The 26,623-nt window shown below is 43.3% G+C and overlaps 1 protein-coding gene across 1 annotated transcript; it reads left to right on the plus strand.

The window, feature by feature from the left end:
- Positions 1 to 1,918: 1,918 nt before the first annotated feature.
- C1R (complement C1r) lies at positions 1,919 to 25,240 on the plus strand. Its single transcript, XM_070741998.1, has 11 exons — positions 1,919 to 2,056; positions 3,790 to 4,018; positions 4,908 to 5,100; positions 7,621 to 7,758; positions 9,988 to 10,184; positions 10,814 to 10,961; positions 11,048 to 11,169; positions 16,847 to 16,925; positions 20,067 to 20,207; positions 21,959 to 22,033; positions 23,744 to 25,240. Coding segments are annotated over exons 1-11 (2,154 nt in total). The 5' UTR covers positions 1,919 to 2,054; the 3' UTR covers positions 24,574 to 25,240.
- The last annotated feature ends 1,383 nt before the right edge of the window (positions 25,241 to 26,623 follow it).

The raw sequence follows: 26,623 nt of genomic DNA on the forward strand, positions 1-26,623 counted from the left end.
TGGCTTCCATTGAAATTCTGTGTACTATTCAAGAAGCTGATCATCTTCTACAGGTGAAACTCAAAAAATTAGAATATCGTGCAAAAGTTCATTTATTTCAATGATGCAACTTAAAAGGTGAAATGCCATATATGAGAGAGACTCATTACATGCAAGGCAAGGTAGTTCAAGCTGTGATTTGTCATAATTGTGATGATTATGGGGTACAGCTCATGAAAACCCCAAATCTCCCATCTCAGAAAATTAGAATATTACATGCAATCAATAAAACAAGGATTGTACAGAGAACAATATCGGACCTCTGAAAAGTATAAGCATGCATATGTACTCAGTACTTGGTTTGGGCCCCTTTTGCAGCAATTGCTGCCTCAATGTGGTGGGACATGGAAGCTATCACTCTGTGGCATTGCTGAGTGTTATGGAAGACCAGGATGCTTCAATAGCAGCCTTCAGATCTTCTGCATTGTTCGGTCTCATGTCTCTCATCTTTCCCTTGGCAGTGCCCCATAGATTCTCTGTGGGGTTCAGGTCAAGTGAGCTTTCTGGCCAATCAAGCCCTGTAATCCCACAGTCATTGAACCAGGTTTTGGTGCTTTTGGCGGTGTGAGCAGGAGACAAGTCCTGCTGGAAAATTTAAGTCCCATTCCCATAAAGCTCTGGTATGGAAGGAAGCATGAGGTGCTCCAAAATCTCCTGGCATATGATCTCTATGATCTCTAGAAATGATTTTAAAAAGGGTGAACCTGGTTAGTGCTTGGATGAGATTATACAGAGAGGTCCATGTGGTCCCCAAAAGCCAAACTTAATTCCAGGGACTATAATTTGACATGCGTATACACCAGTGATGGGTTTCTCTTATCTTCTCTACTGGTTCAGAAGTACATGTGCTCGTTACATCGGGGTACTCGCCCTCTGCACATGTGCAGAAGCCCTTGTGCATGCGCAGAGAGTTTGTTGCCAGCTGCTTTCAAGCAGTGATGACCAGGGAACCGGTTTGGGGACATGGCAAAGCCAGTCATCACTACTGATTCAGCGAACAGGGCCAAACTTCCACCATCGTCTCGCAACCCACCACTGGTGTACACACATTTGTTTATTTACTTATTTACTGTACTAAATATGCTGTTCAATCCCTGTTCAATCCCCTTCAAATGCTCCAAATAGCTCAGTACAAAAGTACAATAAAAGCAATGAAAATTGTAATACAAATCAGATAACTAATAACATTTTCCTGTTCATCACATTGAAGATGACCATTCTACACAATTATTATTATTATTATTATTATTATTATTATTATTATTATTATTATTATTATTATTAGATTTGTATGCCACCCCTCTCCATAGACTCGGGGCGGCTCACAACAATAACAAAGACAATGTAAGAACAAATCTAATAATTTAAAAAACACTAAAAACCCCATTATTAAAAGCAAGCATAAACACACACATACCATGTATAAACTGTATAGGCCCGGGGAGATGTCTCAGTTTCCCCATGCCTGACGGCAGAGATGGGTCTTAAGAAATTTACAAAAGGCAAGGAGAGTGGGAGCAGTTCTGATCTCCGGGGGGAGCTGGTTCCAGAGGGTCGGGGCCGCCACAGAGAAGGCTCTTCTCCTGGGTCCCGCCAAACGACATTGTTTAGTCGACGGGACCCGGAGAAGGGCAACTCTGTGGGACAATAACAATATCTCCATCATTCTATGTGTCCAACTCCCCACCTATGGATGTATCTCCTTCTATCTCTAAGTGGACACATTTATATTAAAAACTGTCTCTCTCTTTCAGTGTGTGTGTGTGTGTGTGTGTGTGTGTGTGTGTGTGTAGACAGCAGATGGCAGCAGAACACAATTTAGAAAAGCTGTAACTATTACCTAATTGATTGGAAAGTACCAGCTAACTCTCTTCCCTCCCACTCAGCATGTTCTACCCCAATCTCAGTGAATCACAGCTAACAGGGTTAAGAATTTATTGAAATCTGTTTGAAACTCCCATGAACAGACCACAAGAACTGGAGGGAGAAAAGAGAGCTTAAGTCCAGCTTCGGACATGTGAGTGTTGTTTGCGTGGGAAAAGGGAGGTGGCATAGGTACCTGCTTGTTAAAACGAACGCAGGGGTTTCCTCTTCTACAGTATCTATATTAAAACATATCCAAGGATACGGAATGCCTGTGGTCTGCCTGAGAAGGAACTGCAGGGCTGGGTTTAACCTTAGAAGAATATGAGGCAGCCCTAAGGTGTTGCTACAGTGCCTTGTTCTTGCCTTAGTCCTGTAGCCCCTCATGCAGACAGGGTTGGCAATTGCACTTTTCTTCATTCAGCTTCAAGACTCTCAGCTCACCTTCAGCTGAAAAGTCAGGGAGTGCCAAAGTAGACAAGAGACAGGGATTTGGGATTAGAGTTAGCAATTCCTCTTTGGATTCCTTCGCAGCCATTTCGCGGTGCATTCGGTGATCTTTGGGTCCGAAGAGTGATTGCAGCGCAAGAGCAAACAAATCAGAGTGGCAACTACTTCACAGGGAATGAAATAAAAACTGAAAGCCACTCAAGGGCTATTGCTTCCATTCTCCTTTCCTTGCTATCTCTAGGAGCCTTGCAGAGAGTTTAGTCTACATAGAATTTGCAACAGAGACAACAATGTTCCTGACACTCTTGCTAATTCTAGCAATTCTGAAGGATGCTAGTTTTCATGGCTTCCATATCCTGTCTTGTTATATGTTAAATAGTTTTTTCACCTTTTGGATCAACAAGGGAACTGTATCAATGGTGGGATTCAAAATTGTTTACTACCGGTTCTGGGGGCGTGGCTTAGTGGGCGGGGTTTGGTGGGCGTGGCAAGGGAAGGTTACTGCAAAATCCCCATTTCCTCCCGATCAGCTGGGACTTGGAAGGCCGAGAATAGATGGGGCTGGGGTCAGTCAGAGGTGGTATTCCAAACTACTCAAAATTTACGCTACCGGTTCTAGGGTCTAGAACTAGTCAGAACCTGCTGAATCCCATTCTGGATCTCTTCTAACACAGGAGGAGAGAATGCCACCTTTCCACTCAAGGTCCATTGGTACAAGGATAGGATCTGAATTAAAAAATTTCAAACAATCACTGCATCAAATATATAATTTTCTGAAATTATTTGCTGCTCTATATTGATCATTTGGATATTTACAATTAGTACAGCACTATCTATCTCTCTATCTCTCTATCTCTCTATCTCTCTATCTCTCTATCTCTCTATCTCTCTATCTCTCTATCTCTCTATCTCTCTATCTCTCTATCTCTCTATCTCTCTATCTCTCTATCTCTCTATCTCTCTATCTCTCTATCTCTCTATCTCTCTATCTCTCTATCTCTCTATCTCTCTATCTCTCTATCCATCCATCCATCCATCCATCCATCCATCCATCCATCCATCCATCCATCCATCCATCCATCCATCTATCTATCTATCTATCTATCTATCTATCTATCTATCTATCTATAAACACATGGTGATTCTGTTAACACCATTGTACCATTATAGACTAGATAGGCTGCGCATACAGTGTGCACCTCTCTAGAAATCTAAGCTTCTCTACTAAAAGGTTTGTAATCTGTAACTCCTACTTATGCAACGCTGAGAAGACGTTTCAAAAGAAAAAGATGCATTTTCTTTAAAGGTGACTATTGCCCAATTCAATTTTCAATGCATGTGCCTGTGTTTGGAGGGGTTGTCCACTTCAGATGCCTTGTTGGCTCTGGTTTTTGGCTCTGTCTTCTCATTCATGCCTGTTTTGTGTTGTGTTGACAGGTCTCCCATTGCCCTCCTGCTTCAGGTCGCTTTCTTAGTTTCTGCAATCAGTTCCAAGCCAACCAAAAAGTTTTATGGGGAGATCACTTCCCCAAATTATCCCAAAACATACCCCAATAACAACATCAGTACCTGGGACATTTCAGTGCCAAAGGGTTACAGAGTGAAGCTAAGTTTCCGGCTGTTTGACCTGGAGCCATCTGAGAACTGCCAGTATGACTTTGTCAAGGTACCGTATGTGAAGAGGGGCCGGGTTCTGGTGATGGGAATCAGGGTCTCTGAGGTCCAAGTATTGCTGCCCGTAAAGGACAAAATATTATTGTATTCACTGGTCTGTGCATCACAAGTTCCTTCTTGTCATCATTATTATTCTCCTCACACTTTTTTTTGCATTTGTGCTCAGATTTAGTTGCAAAAAAAAATGCTTACTAGAGGGAATATTGATTTCCTTCCTTCTTCTTCTATAACATGCCAACTTTGTGCATCTCAATTTGATTTCTAAATTCCCCTTGTTTCCATGCAAATTGGCAAGATGCTCTCTGCATGGACTGTTTTTAAAGGATACTAGTTAACTCCCCATATATATGTCAAGTTAATTGAAGATACAGTAATACCTCTACTTATGAACTTAATTCATTCTGGGACCAGGTTCTTAAGTAGAAAAGTTTGTAAGAAGAAGCAATTTTTCCCATAGGAATCAATGTAAAAGCAAATAGTGCGTGCGATTGGGGAAACCACAGGGAGGGTGGAGGCCTCGTTTCCTCCCAGGAGATTCCTAGAGAGGCCCCACAGAGGCTTCTCCCTGCCTTTTCCAGCCCTGTTTCTTCCCAGGAGATTCCTAGAGAGGCCCCACAGAGGCCTTTCCCCACTTTTTCTGGCCTGTTTCCTCCCAGGAGATTCCTAGAGAGGCCCCATGGAGGCTTCTCCCTGCCTTTTCCGGTTACATTTTCGGAGGCTTGGGTTTGTAAGTGGAAAATGTTTTTTGTGAAGAGGCAAAAAAATCTTGAACACCCGGATCTTATTTAGAAAAGTTCGTAAGTAGACGTACCACTGTACTATGGAACGTGGCCGTTTTGGTTTCTAATGCTTCCTTCTTTTCTCTCCTTGGATTCTGGCAGATCACAGCAAACAAGAAGGACTTAGGCCGGTTCTGTGGTCAGGTGGACTCTGCCAAAGGCAACCACCCAAGTAACAAGGAGCTTTTGTCTACCAACAATCGTATGCGGCTCCTGTTCCAGTCTGACTTCTCTAATGAGGAGAACGGCATTGTGGTTTCCTATAAGGGATTCTTAGCTTATTATGAAGCTGTGGGTGAGTATAGAATCCATACACGACCTAGCTTCACCTTTCAAGACCTGTCAAGGCTTGCTGATGAAAAACATTTAGGGTGGAAGGAAAGGAACAGAGGAGGACATAAGCATGAACAGTTAACAGAGAATAGGTAACTCAGTCAAGAGCGTAGCACATAAATAGCAATTCAGCCCAGATGGGGAAAAATCTGGGGAGAAGCATTTCACACTATTTAAAAATACTCTATTTTAATTAGCTCTATATAAATGAGGTTGGGAAATACAGTTTCCAAGCTTCTGTTTTTATGTCATTGTAGTGATATATGTAAATATAGCCAGAGGCATCTGCAGCAAACTGTGATTACATTTATTTATTTATTTTTGTCAAGTACATATTGCTGGCATACAAGGATATAATAATATTCATATACATGATACCAGTAAAAAAGAAACATTAGGACAGGGGACGGAAGGCACTCTGGTGCACTTATGCACCCCCCTTACTGACCTCTTAGGAATGAGGTGATATCAGCAGTGGATAGTCTAACTCTAAGGCACTGTTTCCCAACCTTGGCAACTTGAAGATATTTGGACTTCAACTCCCAGAATTCCCCAGCCAGCATTCGCTGGCTGGGGAATTCTGGGAATTGAAGTCCAGATATCTTCAAGTTGCCAAGGTTGGGAAACACTGGTCTAAGGGTAAAGTTTTGGGGGTTAGGTGATGATACTACAGAGTCTGGTATTGAGTTCCATGCATCAACTATTCGGTTACCAAAGTCATATTTCCTGCAGTCGAGTTTACATTAAGTTTGTATCTGTTGTGATAACAGATAACACATACACAGTGATATTACCATGCAAATGCTGCCTTTATATACAGGATGGATGACCTGGCGTATGGACATACAGGGGGAAATTCTGGCATCTATACCTTGCAGCAATTATATTCAAAGGCAGCTCAACATATAACATTACGTAAATACCCCAGAGAAAAGTTTACTAGCACTTAGGATGTCCCTTTCCAGAAATAGTAGAAATTGATGAACCTGAATGGATGAGAAACATGTCAAGGCACCGTGGGTACCTGAGGCCCCAGTGACAAATGAGAAATATATATTGGAGTATATGAGGACCACATACGCCAAACAGCACCTCTTTATCATGATTCAGCTTATTAGCTCTAACACTACAGGCACCAGTTCGGCACATTCTTGCCTTTAGCCTGATCCTAACCTAAGCCTTTACTTGGTTAAATGTGTCATCCCATCAGAGAACCCTGGATGGCTTGCCTGTAAAGCAGCTTCATTCAGGAGAGATGGGAGAACCCAATAGGGCAAGTAGTGTGGCAAGATCAAGCAGAAGCTCCTCAATCTCCTCAGTGGAAAAGTAACTGTTTAGTGGCACCATCGTTAATTATTATTATTATTATTATTATTATTATTATTAATTACATTTATATGCCACCCCTCTCCGAAGATTCGAGGCATCTCACAACATATAAAAAACAGTATACATCGAGATAAAAATAAGTTAAAATTAAGAGTTACATTTAAAAAACAAACGAAAAAGCCTATTAACATGCACACATCCCATTCAGCAAGCTTACTATATATTCATTGGTCAGGGGGTAGAATCTAATGACCCCAAGCTTGGCAGCATAAGTGAGTCTTTAAGCTCTTACGGAAGGCGGAGAGGGTGGGGGCAACACGAATCTCCGGGGGGAACTGATTCCAGAGGGCCGGGGCTCCCACAGAGAAGGCTCTTCCCCTAGGTCCCGCCAAGTGACATTGTCCAGTTGATGGGATCTGGAGAAGGCTGACCCTGTGGGACCTAACCGGTCGCTGGGATTCATGCGGCAGGAGGCGGTCCCTTAAGTAGCCATCAAATAGAGGCATCATGTGACCACCCTTGATTTTATGACCTTTTTGCCACAGCCGTTAAGTGAAACAGCACAGTCATTAAGCAAGACATCCCATGATCATGATTTGCAACTCCCCTCCACCCCCAACCCTTCCCTGCTAATTTAGCTTGTGGGAAACTGGCTGGAAATCATGTGTGTGATTGCAGGAAGCTGCAACTATCGCAAATGCAAACCGCTTGCCAAGTGGATCCAGTGGATTTCCTCATGTCTTGAGGAACGGGGAGGTTTTGGGCCACAGGAGATTTTACTTGTATTGCTTAAATTGTTATTTCACACCTCAATTCTGTCACAGCAGATAAAGATTTGCAATTCAAACGAGCTAAGTGAAGAACGGCAGACCCTCAACAGTGCAGTTAATCTAAAATGTATTTGCTGGTGAAGGAATAAGGAATTTCAGGAACCATTAATCTCCAGCTGTGGTGCAGCACACACGAGGAGGCAGATGTACCATAATATATCATAAGCAGGAGGAATAGGATTTCCTTTTGTAATGGGCAGAAACTGCCCTGGAAACAGCTGCCTTGAGAATGTTTTTCTGCTCAAGGGCAAAAGAATGACTCGACCTTGGAGTGCAAAAATAATAAAACTATTCTTTTTCTCTGCTTTCATCTCATCCTCTAGATCTAGATGAGTGTGCCCCCAGAAATGACATCGAAGATGGTCCTCAGTGCCAGCATTTCTGTCACAACTATATAGGGGGCTACTTCTGCTCTTGCCAGCCTGGCTACCAACTCCAGAGTGATGGGCATTCTTGCAAAGGTAAGACCACGCGATCACCCGAGAAAGCAGAATACCGGAGAGAACAGGGAGATTATGCCCAGAAGAATACCAATGTGGAAGAATGCAAGATAACATTAAGGTGAAAGGTTATATGCTGAGTAGTATATATATATATTCCAGGACCCCACGCGATGATCGATTTTTAGCGAAGTAGCGGTGCGGAAGTAAAAACACCATCTGCGCATGCGCAGATGGTGTTTTTACTTCCACTGCCGCCCGCCCTTCGCCCGCCCACCCCGTTGCTCGCGCCTGGGGTGCGCGCGCGCTTGGGGACACCCCAGCTCCGCTTCCCAGCTGGGAAGCGGAGCTGGGGTGTCCCCAAGCGCGCGTGCTTTCCCCAGCAACACGCGCGCGGTGGGGACACCCTAGCTCCGCTTCCCAGCTGGGAAGCGGAGGTGGGGTGTCCCCAAGCGCGCGCGCTTTCCCCAGCAACGCGCGCGTGGTGGGGACACCCTAGCTCCGCTTCCCAGCTGGGAAGCAGAGGTGGGGTGTCCCCAAGCGCGCGCGCTTTCCCCAGCAACGCGCGCGTGGTGGGGACACCCTAGCTCCGCTTCCCAGCTGGGAAGCGAAGGTGGGGTGTCCCCAAGCTCGCGCGCGCTGCCCGCCCGCCCACGCTGTTGCCGGCTCCGCTTCCCAGCTGGGAAGCGGAGCTGGGGTTTCCCGCGCGCGTGCCGCCCGCCAGCCCACGCCGTTGCTCGCGCCGCCGCTGGGGTCTTACCGGGGCAAGAGGGGGAAGACCCAGGGAAGCCTCTGCCCGGCGGGGAAACTCCACCATCTACGCATGCGTGGAAGGGCACGCATGCGCAGATGGTGGAGTTTACTTCCGGGTTGAAAACTCGCGATATAGCCCTTTCGCGATGCTTGAGGATGCGAAACTCGAAGGATCACTGTATACGTTTTCGTAGCCAACATCCTAAGAAACCCGAAAGACAATATCCAGCTAGAAAACCAGGGAGTTTATCAAATACCGTGTAAAATCTGCCCAGCCACATATATTGGACAAACTAACAGGAGAGTAAATGCACGTGTTGCAGAACATAAGAATGCATTAAAGAAAAAAGAAAAAACCTCCTCCCTTTTCCAACACTTCAAAACTACAGGACATGAAATTGATTTTGACAGTACTAAATTAATTTCCAAAACAGAACACTACAGCAAAAGAATAATAATGGAAGCCATCGAGATAGAAAAACATCCCCAAAATATGAACAAGCGGGATGATACCTCCCGCCTACCAGACATCTGGAAACCAGCCCTCAAACGTAACCCAGCCATAAAAACAGAAACTAGACTCAGAACACATATTGCAAAACAATCAAGTAGCCTGCAAGCTCCAACTACCCAGGATATCACGCCTAATCAACAACCATTAACTAATCAGCATACCTCAGCTACATCAACGATCCCAGATGTTACCCCACTGACTCACCAGGAAGTTTCTACACAGCAGGCAATTGCTGAGCCATCAAACCACACCCAGCCACCAGTATTTATAGAAGGAAGGCAGCTTAGGTCTCGCAGTGTTCGCCTTAGCACAAGGACAGAAAGACCAGCCTGAAAATGCCTCTAGGTCCAACCCAGGACCATTACAAGGCAGTTAATTTTTTATTTATAGCCGACAACTATATTCTGTATGTGTCAAATGTTTTTTTAGCTGAAAAATGTTGAACCCTCCGCAATTGGTGGTGGTGGTGGTGGGATTGTCAGTCGGGTGATGGGCACATGCACTGTGCACTGTTTTATGTTTGTTTTATGTAACTTTATGTAACTTTATGTGCAAAACCAATAAAAAAAAATTATTTTTTTAAAAAAAAGATAACATTGAGGAAGTTTGCAGACTCTGTCATTAGCAGAGAAGGGACAATTTAGTTCTAGGAAAGGAGAGGAGAAAATATGAAAATGAAATTCAGAACAAACCTGCCTTGATTCCCTTTTTGGGTATGAGAAGCAGCAGAGGAAATCTCTGAATGGCTTTAAGGGTCTACTATTACACCTTACAATAGTAGACCAGCGTTCCTGTAATCCCTGGGGTTTCTGATTTCTCACCTAGCCTTACTTCAAGGGGCGGACAACCCTTGTCTGCAAGGCCCATCAAGGTGATGTTCCCAGTTTGCAAGGAGAAATAGGTCCCAGAAATAGGCCACCTGCTGCTCTGCAAATGAGTTGATACGAATTTTTTCCCCAACGAAACTGTTTTTTTCTCTGCAGTGGATTGCAGCAATGAGCTGTTCACAGAAACATTTGGGTATTTGTCAAGCCCTGGATACCCTGGGGCCTATCCACCTAACTTGCAGTGCAACTACAGCATACGGGTAGAGAAGGGGATGACCATTATCCTCAAGTTCTTGCAACCCTTTGAAATTGATGACCACCAACAAGTCCACTGCCCTTATGACCAGCTTAAGGTACTACAGATTGATACATCATTCCTAACTGGTGTTGCCATTCAGTACTTGGTTCAACCTTGACAGTTCAGGAATAGGGAAGTTTCAAGGATCACTGCTTCAAGTACTAGGTTCTCATTGTGGAATTAAAATGTTTGAAGTTTTCCTAAGAAAGATCTATGGAAATAGCCAGAATATTGTCCAAAAAGTCACTTTCTTCCATTTATATCTTTAAGTTAACTTCTACTGCAAATAGGATGAATTTGATGGAAAATCCATCAAAACAAGCAAAAAGAGAAACATTTCAACAAAATTTAAATGTCTTTGCCATAACTTCCATCTTATTTGTAGTAGAAAGAAATTAAATTCATACCTATGGATCTTTTGATTGGTGGGTTGGTGGGTTGGTTTATTTTAATATAAATATTCAAAACAAGTATAAAAATGAAATTCTAATAACCATATAGAAAAACCACACTGAATTTGGTGCAAGTCAAATTTTGGAAAGCTTTCTCATTCCAACGAGCTTTTGATCATGACAAGATTGAAGCTTTTAGCCAAATTTCCCAAGAAAGTTTCTCTCCCATTTTATGTAACATTTTCTTGCTACTGATGGAATGTTTATTCCTGAAACCTCAATTTCTTACTAGATCCATGCTGGCATGAAACAGATTGGTGAATTCTGTGGCAGAACACCTCCAGGGGTGATTGAAACCAATAGTTCTTCAGTGGATGTCATTTTTCTCACAGACGAATCAGGATACAGTCGCGGGTGGAAGATTTCGTACAGTATAGAAAGTAATTATTCCTATCCAATACTTTTAAGTTAAAAGGTAATGACTTTGCTGTTGCTGCTCCTTTCATTTCTTTCTCATCTGCAATAGGAATCCGTTGCCCACAGCCTGTGGTAAAAGATGCCTTTACCATCATCAAGGACCCACAGCCTCTGTATCAATATCAAGACTACTTCATTGTCAACTGCAAAACTGGCTACAACTTGATGGAGGTACGCCTTACTCATCTGAGTGCTTTATTATGTCTCTTCTAAGCTTTTTTTTCTTGCCATGACTTTGATCTAAGTAGTCTCCTTTTTTGCTTCTTCTAAAAGCTTTCCTTTCTTTCTACATCTTCTACTCTTGTTTGTGGAAGTAACTAAGATATGTACCAAGGCATGGAAAAAAATAGGTATCTTCCCCATACAAAAAAAAGTCAAACTATGCTTGAATTTTTGATTAAAGACAGAGAGTTGTCAATTGCGCAATTTTTGAATAGTTGGCAATTTTTGAATAGTTACTAAAGCACAGAGAAGAAATTGGAGAAACCGAAAGTGTGTTTGGGGGGGGGGGGTTGAGAGAGAAAGAAAACATTAATTTGGAACTCAGCTCTAGAAGCTGCTTTCAAGGTCAGAACTCAATTCTACTAGCACCAAACCTACACTTGCAAGCTTTTCTCATGTTTTCCCACTACTGAATAACTCTAAACAGTCATATATTATACTAGAGAAGACTTGTAAGCGTCCCCTTGCTTCTTTGTTTGTAGTATTACATTTGTTACCCCGAGCCCCAGATTTTAATTAAAAAGAAATCTCCAACTGGTATAAATATGGAATTGCTATGAAGATGTGTTGCTTTGGTTTTGGCAATGTTTTCAATCCCAGAATAGCATCAGTACTCCGGGTGAGGAATCGATCTTACATTTTTCAGAAGATTAAGTTTTTCTTCCTCTCTGAAGTAGACCCAGAGACAGGGTTTTGAGCAATCGGTACTTTTATTCAGCTCAGAGAATAAGTGACAGCTCAGCAAGGCAAAGTGACAATTCAGCGAGTACCGACTGACTCTGCCTGGAGAAACCGCTCCTTTTATATATTTGCGGTTCCCGCCAAAGCTAGAGCCGGCCGCGTCTGAGCCAATCAGGAGCGACTTCCTGCTTGGGCTCAGACAGCGCTGAAAGAGGAACAAACTATTTACAGAGTTACAAGGTAGCCATTACAGGATACAACACCCCTCCCCTCATAGTTGGACACATCCATCAAGAAAGCCATGTGACAAAGTCGTCCAATCGGTGGGGCCTCTGAGGAGCTCGCGCTGACCTGCGCAGTTCAATTTCTCCTTCGCCACTGACTGTGGAGGATGGCTCGCCGCTGTTCTCCCGGTGTGGCGGACTTGGCTTGGCGGGCCCAACGAAGGCTTCGGAGGACGAGGATGGTTCGGCGTCGCTGGATGGTTCCCCCTGGCCCGATAAGTCTCTTTGCATGTCTCTTATTTCGGGCAATGTACTAAAGTCTGTTGAAGGGGGAGAGTCCATGTCAGCGGTTTGTGGCAATTGATTTTCTGTTCGCTTCCGAATGTGGTCTATGTGTCGTTTCCACAAACGACCATCCTCTAGTTTAACAACATAGGTGTTAGGTGCATTTTGCTTAACAATAATTCCCTTCATCCAGTTTACATTTCCATCAAAACTTTTTACATATACATTTTGTCCCAAATACATTTCTCTTTCAGGTTTTGTACACATTTGGTTGTCATTAACACAGAACCTTGGGTTTAACCTGTCTAGTGGTGACCTCAACTTCCTTCCCATCAATAACTCTGCAGGGCTTACATGTGTGTGCGAGTTAGGGGTAATGTGTTGGGTGAGTAAGAATTGGTCCAAGTTCTGTTGCACATCCCCAGGGCCTGACCTGCGCAATGCCTCCTTTGCCACCCGTACGTAACGTTCTGCCAATCCGTTAGCCCAGGGCGAATAAGGCGAGATGAGGGCATGCCTGACCCCTAGGCCATCTAGGAACAATTCGAATTGCCTGGCTGTTAGCTGTGGCCCATTGTCAGACACTAAGAGATCTGGGCAACCATGGGATGCAAACAGTCTGCTCAATACCTTGATAGTGGCACTTGTGGTTATGTTGTTCATTGCTATTATTTCCAACCATTTGGAGAAGGCATCAACCACTATTAAAAAATACTGAGACCCCACTGGGCCAGCAAAATCAATGTGGATTCTAGACCAAGGACCAGCAGGCTGTTCCCACTCAGCCGGAGTTGTTTTGGGGGGACTGGGCCGTGACTCTTGGCACGGATCACACTTTGAAACCCAACTTTCAATATCAGCATCCAGCCCTGGCCACCATAAATGCCCCCTTGCCAGGCTCTTCATCCTGACAATCCCAGGATGACCCACATGTAACATTTTGAGTACCTTTCCCCTTAGGCTTTTGGGGATGATCACTCTATCCCCCCACAGCAAACAACCTTTTACATATGATAACTCAAGCCTTTTGTTTTTAAAATCACACAATTCAGGTTTCACAACATCATTTTGCCATCCCTTTAGAACACAGTTCACCACTTGTTTAAGGATTTGATCTTGCTGCGTGTGTGCAGCTACCTCTTTTGCTGTGGTTAGTGGGTTTTCATCGAGTTCTATCATTAACACATCTATGGAAGGAACAGGGTCTTCCACTAAGTCTGTTATGGGGCATCTGCTGAGACCGTCTGCATGATTGATTTCCTTCCCCCCCTTGTGTGTGAGCTCATACTGATACCCTGAGAGGAAAAGAGCCCATCTGATTAGTCTTGGAGACATAAAAGGTGGAGTGGGCTTGTTGGGGGCTAGCAGGCCTAGTAGGGGTTTGTGGTCAGTGACTAGCTCAAAGCTTCTTCCAAAAATGTAATTGTGAAACTTCTTTACCCCTGCCACTAATGCTAGAGCCTCCTTGTCTAACTGGCTATAATTCCTCTCTGTGCTGGTCATGGTTCTTGAAAAAAATGCTATTGGGGCCTCTGTCTTATTAGGTAGAACGTGAGCTAGGACTCCTCCTATGCCGTACGGCGAAGCGTCGCACGTGAGCCTAATGGGTAGTGAAGCACTATATTGGACTACTACACTATTAGAAGTTAATAAATTTTTTATTTGAGAAAAAGCTTCACGTTCAGTTTTCCCCCATGTCCAGCGGGCTTCCTTCTGGAGTAAACGATGGAGAGGCTCTGCTACTGTTGCCTTCTGCTTTAAAAAAACGGAATAAAAATTAAGGAGGCCCAAAAATGCCTGCAACTCATTCTTATCTCGTGGCTCTGGGGCTTCTCTAATTGCTCTCAGCTTCTCTGTTGTGGGGTGGATACCTTCCTTATCTATTTTATATCCTAGGAATTCTATACTGTTGGTTCCCCAGACACATTTATCAGGCTTGATTCTTAAACCTTTGTCCTGTAACCTCTTAAGTACTTCCCTTATTCTTTTGTTTACTTGTTCCTGGTTTTCCCCTGCAATTAAGATGTCATCAAAGTATGGAATGGCCCCATTTACCCCTGACAATAGGCGTTCCATAATGCTCTGGAATATTCCTGGGGCTATGCTTACCCCAAACTGTAACCTCGTGCATTTGAAAGCCCCCCTGTGCGTTACAATTGTTTGAGCGTTTGCTGTTTGTTCATCGACCGGAAGTTGCTGGTAAGCTTGCGCCAGGTCGATCTTTGCGAACCTTTTTCCCTCCCCCAGGGAGTGTAGCAGTTGTTGCACAACCGGGATGGGGTAGGGGTGGTGTTGGAGTGCCTTGTTCAGGGTCGATTTGTAATCAGCGCAAACTCTTAAAGAGCCATCTGGCTTCAGAGGGGTAACTATGGGAGTTTCCCATGGCCCCTGTTCCACAGGGACCAAAATACCTTGGCTAATGAGTTTGTCCAGCTGTATATCTAGTTTGGGGAGGAGCGGCAGGGGGACCCTGCGAGGTTTTAGTCTGATCGGTGGGACCTTGGGGTCAATAGAGAAAGATATAGGGGGCCCCTTATACAATCCCAGTGTGGGGCTGAACACTTCAGGGAACTCTTTCACAAAATTAGGCATATCATAACAGTTTACATTACACACACCCGAAATCTCGATCCCCAGTGGTTCCATCCATGCTAAACCCAGAAGAGAGTGCTTGGCCCCTGTTACAATAAGCATGGGAAGGGTACATTTAACATTCTTGAATGCGATAGGTACATTTGCTGTTCCCAAGACCGAGATTACACCCCCCTGAAAGTCTCTAATCACCAAAGAGGTTTGATTTAGGTCAGCCTTAGATACATTAGGCATATACAGTTTAAATTTTTCCCAGGGCATGATGGTATATCTAGAGCCCGTATCCAGCTCCATTGAGCAAGGTTGGTTATTGAGTAACAGTGATATAACAATTTTAGCCCCTTTTTTGTTGCCGTGTTATTCACGGAAAATTGAGAGTTACCTCTATAGTAGTCGCGGTTAGCGGTTGAGTAGTTCCTTTGACCCGCGTTTCGGAATGGTCTCCTTTCTCGCGATTGGGGGGTCTGGTTTTGAGGTCGCTGGTGTTGCGGTGTGGCAAATGTTTCCTCTGGCGCTGTTGCTCTGCATGCGATGGCGATGTGGCCTCTCCGGTTGCAACGGCGGCACGTAGCGTCTCGGAAGGGGCATCGGTGGCGCTGGTGATTTCCCCGGCAGCCCGCGCAGGGGGCTGGGTGAGTAGCTCTCAGGTGTCTCGGCTGGTCTTGCACCAGGAGGCAGTTGTCTCCGCTGGAAATTTGTTGGCTGAGGTTGTCTGTTTCCACGGCGCTGGGAGACGCGGAGTCGATTTTTGCAATGAGTTCTCGCCTTCCGTGCTCTTTCAATTCTCTCGCCGCTGCGTCGGCTGCTTCTGCTGTTTGCGCCAGTTTAATCACGGTTTGTAGAGTCGGCTCTTCTTCGGTGAGGAGTTTATTTCTCACCGTGCTGCTTTTCATGCCGAAAACCAAGGCGTCGGTGAGGCGAGCTTCCGGGTCTTTAAACTTGCATTGAGCAAGTACCGTTCGAAGCCGCGTTGTAAACTGGCTGATCGACTCGGTTTCCCTCTGAGCCATCATATGGAATTGATGCCGAAAAACCATGGCTGGTTTGGTCGGCTTGAAATGGCTCGCCAGTTTTTGTTGTAGGACGTCCCACGCTGTGGCTCTTGCTTGTTCCGGTTCGGTGAGAGTTTGGGCAAGTCTACGGATTTCTGCGCCGCAGTAGTTAAGGAAAATAGCCCGTCTGCGATCGGCTTCGGCGTCCTGCATTCCCGCCGCCTCGAGGAAGATCTCGAAGGTGGCCATGTACTCGTCCCATGTCGATTTCTCGGGATCGAAGAGTTCCGGAGCCTGGCCGATCTGGATTTTGTTCATGTTGCACGCGAAGTTTCTTCCGTCCGTTCGTCGCCAGTGAAGTAGACCCAGAGACAGGGTTTTGAGCAATCGGTACTTTTATTCAGCTCAGAGAATAAGTGACAGCTCAGCAAGGCAAAGTGACAATTCAGCGAGTACCGACTGACTCTGCCTGGAGAAACCGCTCCTTTTATATATTTGCGGTTCCCGCCAAAGCTAGAGCCGGCCGCGTCTGAGCCAATCAGGAGCGACTTCCTGCTTGGGCTTAGACAGCGCTGAAAGAGGAACAAACTATTTACAGAGTTACAAGGTAGCCATTACAGGATACAACACCCTCTATCATGGATTCTAACGAAGAGAAAGGCTAAAGGAAAACCCCATGTACAGCCTATCCCATTTGCCATTGCCAAACACATTTTTCCCCTTAAAGTGGCATCTCTTATCTGATTTGAACCTCAGTTAGCCTGACTATAGATGGAAAAAGACAAAAAAAGCATGATAGCAAACTAGGAACGTCAACAAAGGTATGAAATTGATTGTTTTCTGCTTGAACAGGGTAAAGAACACTTGGCAGCTTTTACCTCTGTCTGCCAACATGATGGGACCTGGCATCGTCCAATGCCCCGATGTGAAAGTGAGTTGTTAACCTTTCCTACCTATTGCCTGCAATACGACCTGAGCAGATTTAAGTTTCCAAAATTCTGGTGACCTTTTTCATGATTCCTGCTGCTAAAGGACTAGAGCTGGGAATCATCATTGCCCAGTGAGAAGCATTTTGCTCTCTGTCCACGAGATAATCCATTGTGTACATCTGATCTATGCTGAGCAATAAATAGTGTAGTTATTCAGCAATTCCAAGCCAAAAAATATGCCAGCATAAAGCTTGCTGCCTTGCCTTCATTGCCAGTCCTTATCCTGGGGAGAGTTCTTATTTATAGTATATGGGGCGTGCCTCAGAGAGTGATTGTTGGATTCTCCTGACTTTGTTTCCTTCTGCTGCTATCAAATGTTACCCAACACATACAATGTCTGGCAATTGTTCTGTCTGGGTCCCCCCAGACGCCAACACCAACCAAAAAGAGTATCCAGACACACTGGTAAAAAGCAAAGGCAGTTTATAAAATTCAAAGCAAACACAGGTAACAAAAACTGTTCTTACAGACAGGAACACTATGAAGCTTCACAGAGGTTTCACGAAGGCCAGGCAATAAAACAAGATTCTTGCTGGCAAAAACAATGCTGGAGATAATAAAACCCACGTCTCCCCCAAGTCTTCCAGACTTCTAGGCCACAAGCCAAGATCAGAGACGCCGAGAATCGAAGCAAGGTCACAGGACTCCTAGTTGATAACTCTCCACAAGACTGTAAGGGCGGGCCTGCCTTTTCAACCCTGCTGAGGAGAACCACACCCAAACCCAGCTGTTGCCAATTCAGGGATGGAAATACCTTTCTAATTGGCCACGTCTTTGAGCTGCACGTCGCTGCCTCATGTCTATTATAGACTGTGCAACTTCATCCAATGAATCCAGGCTACTAGCTGGGGAGAGCCCCCCCCCGGGGGTCTCAGGCTGCTCTCCCTCCTCCTCTTCATGACGTTCCTCTCCCCCGTCTGCCTGGTCCTCCCCCTCCTGGTCACTGTCCTCCTCCTCTGGGCATGGATCCGGCAGAGATCCAGCCAGTCCCTGAGGAGCCTCAGGCTGAATCACAACAGCAATCATCCTCTTTTACGGGTGATAGAGCTGAGACATGGATAGGGTCAAATTTTAACCTATGGTTAAATAGGGAAGCTTAGCCATTTTTCAAAACTCACTTTGATTTTGCAAAAAAGTGTATTGAAGGAAACCTGATTATTAGTTGATATTAGCTGATAATCAAACTCTTCTTAGATTTTTAGCACCATTTAACAATCATACTAAATCATCTTTAAAAGTACAGTGATCCCTCTGTGTTACGTTCCAGGACCATCCACAATAAATGAAAATCCGCAAAGTCCCAGGCGGGCCAAGCTTTGGCTCCTACCGTTTGTGTTTCCTCCAAAGATATTCAGGCAAGAAAGAAGGCACCTCTCCACCACTAACTGTGCGATCAGCCTTCTGCTTCCCCCTTGGCTCCGCCACAGCCTCCCAACCTCCAGGCAGCCCTAGAATCCCGGCTGCCAAAGCCTCCCCTCCCCCCACCCAGCCACTCACCCACAGTGGAACCCCACCGCCGGCTCTTTAAAAAGCCAGCGGCCACACAGGCTCCTCCTCCTCCTCGGAGCCACGCCCCCTGCTTCATTCTGACGTGCCCGCCCAGCTTCTGTGCGATCCGCCTCCCACAAACCCCCTCCCCTGTGATGCACCGAGTCCACGAAAGGCGAACCACGAAGGAGCGAGGGAACACTGTAATCTAAACCAGGGGTCTCCAACCATGATCAGAGGTGGGATTCTCATAAGTTCCCTACCAGTTCAGCCAGCGCTCACACGCTTGCTTCGGTCGTGCACGCAGCTTCTATGCATGTGTGTGACCTCCTGCACATAGTTAAATAGCATGGCATAGCGCTGGGAGTGGACAGGCCTACTCACAGGTCGCTACTACCAGTTTGCCCAAACAGCTCCGAACCGGCTGGATACTACTTCTGCCCTGATCTAAACCATAACTAACAGGAACACCTTCATTTGTCAACTTTTATTCAGTTGATCCATGTCTCCAAGCTCCAATGTATATTGTGGGGGCTGGGGAACCCAATTTAAAAGAATTAGTCTCTGTAATTCTTAAATTTAAAAAAAATTATAACACAGAATTGTAGAAGGTAATGCTCAGAAATTGGAGAGGTGACAGGTTCATAAAAAAACATTAGGTTCCTCTATAGCTATTCTCTCACCTGACTGTGCTGCCCACAGAATGATTTAATGAAACCCATCAGATTCTATCCGTGGCAAAACCTATGCTGAGATAAGGCAAAATAATTGCAATTTTAGCACAGATGTGGCTAAGGGTGATTTTATGTAGCAGTCAGACTAAAGCAACATCACTAGGAGGCAGCCAAAAAAGGGGGGAGGTTGCTGGGATGTTTTTTCTGCAATTGTGCAAACAAGGAAAGTCTCCTAAATTGTGGAATTTGGCTCTGAGGTTTAGGCTCTCTATTTTCTGACATGCCTTCCCGGAATTATCTTGATCTGGTAATTCCGGGAAGGCTTTCTTTTATTTCTTTCTGTTTCTCTTCTGAACCATCTCTCTGAATTTTCTTAAGGATTCAGTGTCTTTTTGCCTGTGCATGAAAAGATCAGTTCTTTATATGGAGATACATTTCAGATAATTAATAGCAGGGGAGGAAAGCTAGTCCTCTCCTTTGCTTCTCATTTAAAAACCAACCAAATTAGTGATGGACCCAGCTATGCCTCACACCCAACGTTTTGATGATTTTCACTACAGAAGGCCTAAAAATTGTTCTCTTAGGGCAAGATTCGAGATATGACATCATTAATCATAATCCTCATATTTCTTCTCTACTATATCCTCTATAACCTTCATTGTGTATTATTGTGTATTGGACTACCTACCTACCTACCTACCTACCTAACTACCTACCTACCTACCTACCTAAATAGATAGATAGATAGATAGATAGATAGATAGATAGATAGATAAATCAATCAATCAATCCAAGAAAGAAATGAATAATTTCCTATATGAGAGTTCATGTCTTGGGTTGTGATCATTTCTGATCCCTGGAAAATCACAGAGGGAACTACTGGACTCTCTTCTCTTCATCTTATGCGTTTGTGTCTTGCAGTTGTAAATTGCGGCGAACCGAAATTTCTGAAAAATGGGGGATTTAATTTTGTATCTGCGACAAAGAACAACAACTACGAGTCATCTATCAAGTACCGCTGTAACGAACCCTATTATCGCCTGGTCAACACCCCAGGAAAAGGTGAGGCCAATGCAATGCCAGATCAATGCAAACCCAGTCCAAGCTGCAGCATTACACGGGAAACTTGACCAACCACAGAGCCAAGCAATTTCCTTGCTTTTGTATATTGAATCTTCTTTACCAAATGCTTGTTGTGGGGGGCAGAAGTGGGGATGGGACCGCCTTCTGCCGCACGAATCCCAGCGACCGGTTAGGTCCCACAGAGTTGGCCTTCTCCGGGTCCCGTCGACTAAGCAATGTCGTTTGGCGGGACCCAGGAGAAGAGCCTTCTCTGTGGTGGCCCCGATCCTCTGGAACCAGCTCCCCCCAGATATCAGAGTTGCCCCCACCCTCCTTGCCTTTCACAAGCTCCTTAAAACCCACCTCTGTCGTCAGGCATGGGGGAATTGAAATTTCTCTTCCCCCTAGGCTTATATATGGGGTTTTTAAAAATTGTTTTTAATATTAGATTTGTTTACATTGTCTTTTTATATTGTTGTTAGCTGCCCCGAGTCTTCAGAGAGGGGCGGCATACAAATCTAATAAATAATAATAATAATAATAATAATAATAATAATAATAATGCAGGCCATCACTGAGGCTCCCTTACAAACAGCACACACACATACATACCAAGATATGGCTAGACTTGACCCTGTTGGTCTTTTTGAAAACAAACAAAAACCTGGATTTCTCCCTCAGCATTGGGGCCAGGATATTGATGGAGCTGGCACAAGATGCCTGATATATGGATGAAGGTCTAGCACAGTAGGTCTCAACTTGGGTGGTCAGGACCCCTTTGGGGATCGAACCACCGTTTCACAGAGGTCAGCTAAGACCATGAGAAAAGACAAATTTCCCATGGTGTTAGGAACTAAAGCTTCTATTCTGCGCATAGAACATATTTTTACAATATGACCAATCAGGCATTTACAGTGTGTGTGGGGGGGTGCCTATGACCTTCCTGCCAATCAGCTTAAAGTTCTGTTGGGAGAATGGGTGCTAGGCTTATGGTTGGGGGTCACCACAACATGAGGAAATGTATTAAGGGGTCGCAGCATTAGAAAGGTTGAGAATGACTCTAGCAGGACCTCAGTAGTGCCTTTATTGATTGAATGTCTTTTTAAAAATAATTGTATTGCACTGTTATTCTTACATGGCATCTAGAGTTTCTTTCGGTAGATGGGTGAGCATATAAATTTAATAAATAAGTATTTATTTCTTTTTTTAAATAACATAACGTAAAAGATGGCTAATGAAGCAATAACTGATGGCTCGTGTTTTGGGCACCTGATTCAATAATGCCAATTCTTTAAATAAATTCATTATAGCCAGGAGGGGAAATTCATTTATTTATTTTAGTTATTTAAATTGATTTTAGCTGCCCAACCTTGATGGATTCATTGTGGGCTAGAGTACTTGGCATTAAAACACATTAAATGTAATAAATGCAATTTTTTTTTTGGTTTATTTGAGTGAGGGATTGAATTATTTCAATCTCATTGCACTTGTAAGATATTCAAAAATAGAAATACAACAACCATGTTTTTTTAAAAAATAGTTTATTGGTTTATTGAAAAAGGAACGGGGAACGGGGAGTACAAAAAGATAAGAAGGATAAAAAAAACCCCACATATCCGAATAACGTAGTTGACATGTATAACTTAGTATATAACAATTCTAGGCTTTTTTAAAATTCAAAAATAAATAATAAAAAAACATTGAGTGTTCAATCTTTGGCCCCACTATTCTTGTTTTTGTTTCTCCTTTAGGTATCTACACCTGCTCCTCTGGGGGTTCCTGGAAGGATCAGGTTAATCATGATGACGTCCCAATGTGTCTGCCAGGTAAATCATTCTCAAAGATTTTCTTGTTTCCCAGAGCTGAGGTCTTCAAACGTGGCAACTTTAAGACTTGGGGACTTCAACTCCCAGAATTCTCAGCTATGCTGGCTGGAGAATTCTGGGAGTTGAAGTCCACAAGTCTTAAAGTTGCCATGTTTGAGGGCCCCGCATATGATTCACCTCTTGTCAGTAGTCAAAGCTGATGCTAGTGCCAGAAGACTAGCAAATCCTATTTCTAGAAGAGTCAGAGAGGAAGCTGAAGGCATCATGTCCACCTCCATTTCTATTTGACCTACTAGAATGAGATGGGATTCTGGATCCAGCCCTGAGTTTAATTGTAGCTCTATAAATTATAGGAGAAAAAATACCACTAAAACCGGAACTCTTCCTCCTTGGAATAATTAGGCATAAAGTTACAATAAATGACAGACACCTGATTCTTTACATAACGACTGCGGCAAGAATCATATATGCCCAAACCTGGAAACAGGAAACCGTCCCAACACTGCTTAATTTAATAACAAAAATATATGAAGTAGCAGAAATGACAAAGCTTACATATGAACTACAGGATAAAGATACTAAGGAATTCCACAATACTGTACTTGGGACAGGTGGTATATCTGGATAAAATAAAAAAATAAAATAAAATAAAATAAAATAAAATAAAATAAAATAAAATAAATAAAATAAAATAAATAAAATAAAATAAAATAAAATAAAATAAAATAAAATAAAATAAAATAAAATAAAATAAAATAAAATAAAATAAAATAAAATAAAATAAAATAAAATAAAATAAAATAAAATAAAATAAAATAAAATAAAATGAAAGAAATAAAAGAAAGAAAAGAAAGAAAAGAAAAGAAAATAATAAAAGAAAATAAAAGAAAATAAAATAAAAGAATAAATATGTTAAAGGGTTAAATAAGGTCCAGGAGGAAAGTGAACACAAGAACAAGGGGACACAATCTGAAGTTGGGGGAAAGATCAAAAGCAACATGAGAAAATATTATTTTACTGAAAGAGTAGTAGATCCTTGGAATAAACTTCCAGCAGACGTGGTAGATAAATCCACAGTAACTGAATTTAAACATGCCTGGGATAAACATATATCCATCCTAAGATAATATACAGAAAATAGTATAAGGGCAGACTAGATGGACCATGAGGTCTTTTTCTGCCATCGGACTTCTATGTTTCTATGTTTCTAAAGAGAGAAAAATCAAATTATTGTTAAGAGGAAATATTACCATTGTAAGGCACTATTATACCATGGAAAAATATAGAGGATATGAAAGCATTCACATAGAAATGGATACATTAATGGATAAATTAATAAGATATATATGTGTAATAATAAATAAGAGGAAAAAATATATACGGTTACAAATGAATATGCTGCATAAAACAATTAGCCTGCAATTTAGCAGGTGTAAATACCAAGTTCTGATACCAAAATAACTCATGTATGAAGCACAATGCTTTGTTCTGTCTTGAATGTATAGATGTATGTTGTTATCCCTCCTGTCTTCTCACTCTTTTTCCCTTTTTTCCTTTTTATGGATTCATATGCAGAAATAATTATGTAATTTTACGCACTCTGTAAATGTTGTACTGTTGTATTGTTTATACCCTTTTTAATAACTAATAAAGTATTTTTCAAAAAAATATATAATAATTTTAGTTCTCATTCTCCCTCTCTCTTCACAGTGTGTGGAAAGCCAAACAACCCCATCGTGGAAGTCCAGAGAATTATTGGTGGGAAGGATGCCCCACGAGGCAGTTTCCCATGGCAAGCCATGACTGTCATCGCAGGGCGGGCAGGCGGGGCACTGCTGGGTGATCGCTGGATCCTGACAGCGGCCCACGTCGTGTATCCGAAAGGGGCAGGGAATGACACAGAGAAGCTGACCCCTGTGCAGGTGGCGGAGAAGGCTGAAATCTTCCTGGGTCACACAGATGTGACCGAACTGTACAAAGCAGGCAATAAACCAATTCTCAGACTCTTTGTTCACCCGGACTACAATCCCGATGATGAGCATAACTTTGATGGAGACATTGCACTCATTGAGTTGAGGGACCCAGTGACCCTTGGCCACGACATGCTGCCTATCTGTCTCCCTGAGTCAGGAAACACCACCTATTACCATACAGGCTGGATGGGGTATGCCAGTGGCTTCGGGGTAGAAAAAAACATCCTTGCTAGCAGGCTGAAATTTGCCCCCATCCCAGTGGGCGACCAGGATGCGTGTCGGAAATGGTTGAAAGGAAGGAAGATCGCTGACAAGGACCCGGTCTTCTCAAACAACATGTTCTGTGCTGGTACCCCCTATGGAGGAAAAGACACCTGCCAGGGTGACAGTGGAGGGGCCTTAGCCGTGCGTGACCCAGAGACTCAGCGCTGGGTAGCCACGGGCATTGTTTCCTGGGGCCTTGAGTGTGGCAAAGGATATGGCTTTTATACCAAAATCATCAATTACTTGGATTGGATCAAGGGCATTGTTGGGAAGGATTGGGTGTCCATGCAGGTTTCTCATTAGTCTACTGAAGAAGAGTAAACTAAATTATGATTCCATACATGCATGGAAATACTTCTCATTAGCCTTCTGCTGTTCTTACTGCCTCTGTCCTCTTTTCTTTGATACCAAATGAATGTATAGTTGCTTCTTTTATTGAATGGGAGAGATGGGGGGATAATTCCTCTTGCCTGTCATTTCTCTTCTCATTCTCCCATGCCATTGTCGGCAAAGAAAAAGTTTTTGGGAAAAGTGAAATATTTCTGAAAAGGAAAAGGAAGTGTTATTTCTTCCCATTATCTCATCTTCTTGGTTCAAAAGTTTATTTGAGGTTCTTTCTAATGTCAGTGGGGACTCTAAGAGGGGAAATTATTGCACACTATATAATTTTGTAAATGTGAATACATTTTTAGCAGCTAGCTCCAGAATCTGCCTCTACATAGGAACTAAAAGACAGCTACTCAATTTTTTTTAGAAAATGGCACCCATTTTTCACTTATTGTTGCAATAAGAGAGTCCTTCATCCCCTTGCAAAATAGACAATTATTGGTTTGATTAACAGCTTCCATTGTTACCTCCTCTATCAACTCTTAACAGCAAATAGAACATCTGGTACGATAATGCCATAACACAATCTCAGAAACAATGTATTTTTTGTAATTAATAAACATTAAAGCAAGTTAGCAATGAATCACAACATGTCAAGAACAATTATTTGTGGCAGAGAATGTCATGTGTGATAAATTCTGCTGCTAAGACTATGTAAAACTATCTAGAACAGGTATATCAATTGCAAAGCTGGGGTAAGAACTGCTCTAAACCTGTTGATCCAGGTCTATTTAAGCAGGACACATAAACCCAGCGCTGACATTTTTGTGACCCCTGATTTCTGTATTCTGCAACAGAAAGCTCTTCTGTGTCTATATGACTACTTTCTTATCATGAATAGCAATAGCACTTACACTTATACACCGCTTCCCAGTGTTTTAAATCCCTCTCTAAGCGGTTTACAGAATCAGCATATTTCCCCCAACAATCTGGGTCCTCATTTTACCCACCTCGGAAGGATGGAAGGCTGAATCAATCTTGAGCCTGGTGAGATTTGATCCGCCAAGTTTGCAGGCAGTCGGCAGGCAGCAGAAGTAGCCTGCAGTACTGCACTCAACCACTGTGCCACTGTGAAGCCACTTATCTAACACTATTGAGTCAAAGTATCTTCTGCTGTCATATATTTCCTGGGATGGGTAAATCTGTAGATGGTTCTGGCCTAAAATATAACTCATGTCTTAGCAACATAGTTTTTCCACCTCCCCTCCATGGGGCTGTCCCCTCCATGAGACAGTCTCCCCTGCTCATGAGCAAAACAAAACGTTTCCCTTAATTCTCCTGGTATTTAGGGCAATCTCAAAATGTGGGAATCTGCTTGGCTTTCATACTCCTCAACTTTGAGGAAGATGAGATTGCTACCAAGGAGTAGGGATGAGCCATAAGGGGCAGAAGAGGATACAGCAATGGTGGCAGCAACTTTCATTAATTTCAAGATGGTATTCTTTTCTGCTGAGTCAAGGCTTGGTGAATACATTTCCTAACTCCAGTGGGGAAAGGCTCTTTGAAATGCTACAAGCTATGCAAATAAAGAAATAGGATGCTGTCCCTTAGAGTTGTTTGGACACTTTCTCTGCTCACAATGGCCAAGGGAGAGTTAAAGACATTACCATTTACTTGGCTCAGTAAAACCAAAGTGTTGCAGTGGTGAAGCCCTGTTGCAATTCAACTGTAGCCTGACCTCCAAAGACCATTGTTCCTCACAGATATACAGTACAGAAATATTTTCCTGGTACATAAATACCACAATAACAAACTCTCTGGAGCACAAATTGTTTATGGAGCACATTATAGTGGTACCTCTACCTAAGAACACCTCTACTTACAAACTTTTCTAGATAAGAACTGGGTGTTGAAGAATTTTTTGCCTCTTCTCAAGAAACATTTTCCACTTACAAACCTGAGCCTCTGAAACTGTAACTGGAAAAGGCAGGGAGAAGCCTCTGTGGGGCCTCTCTAGGAATTTCCT

The sequence above is a fragment of the Erythrolamprus reginae genome, chromosome 2 (genome assembly GCF_031021105.1).
Source record: "Erythrolamprus reginae isolate rEryReg1 chromosome 2, rEryReg1.hap1, whole genome shotgun sequence".
NCBI lineage: Eukaryota > Metazoa > Chordata > Lepidosauria > Squamata > Dipsadidae > Erythrolamprus > Erythrolamprus reginae.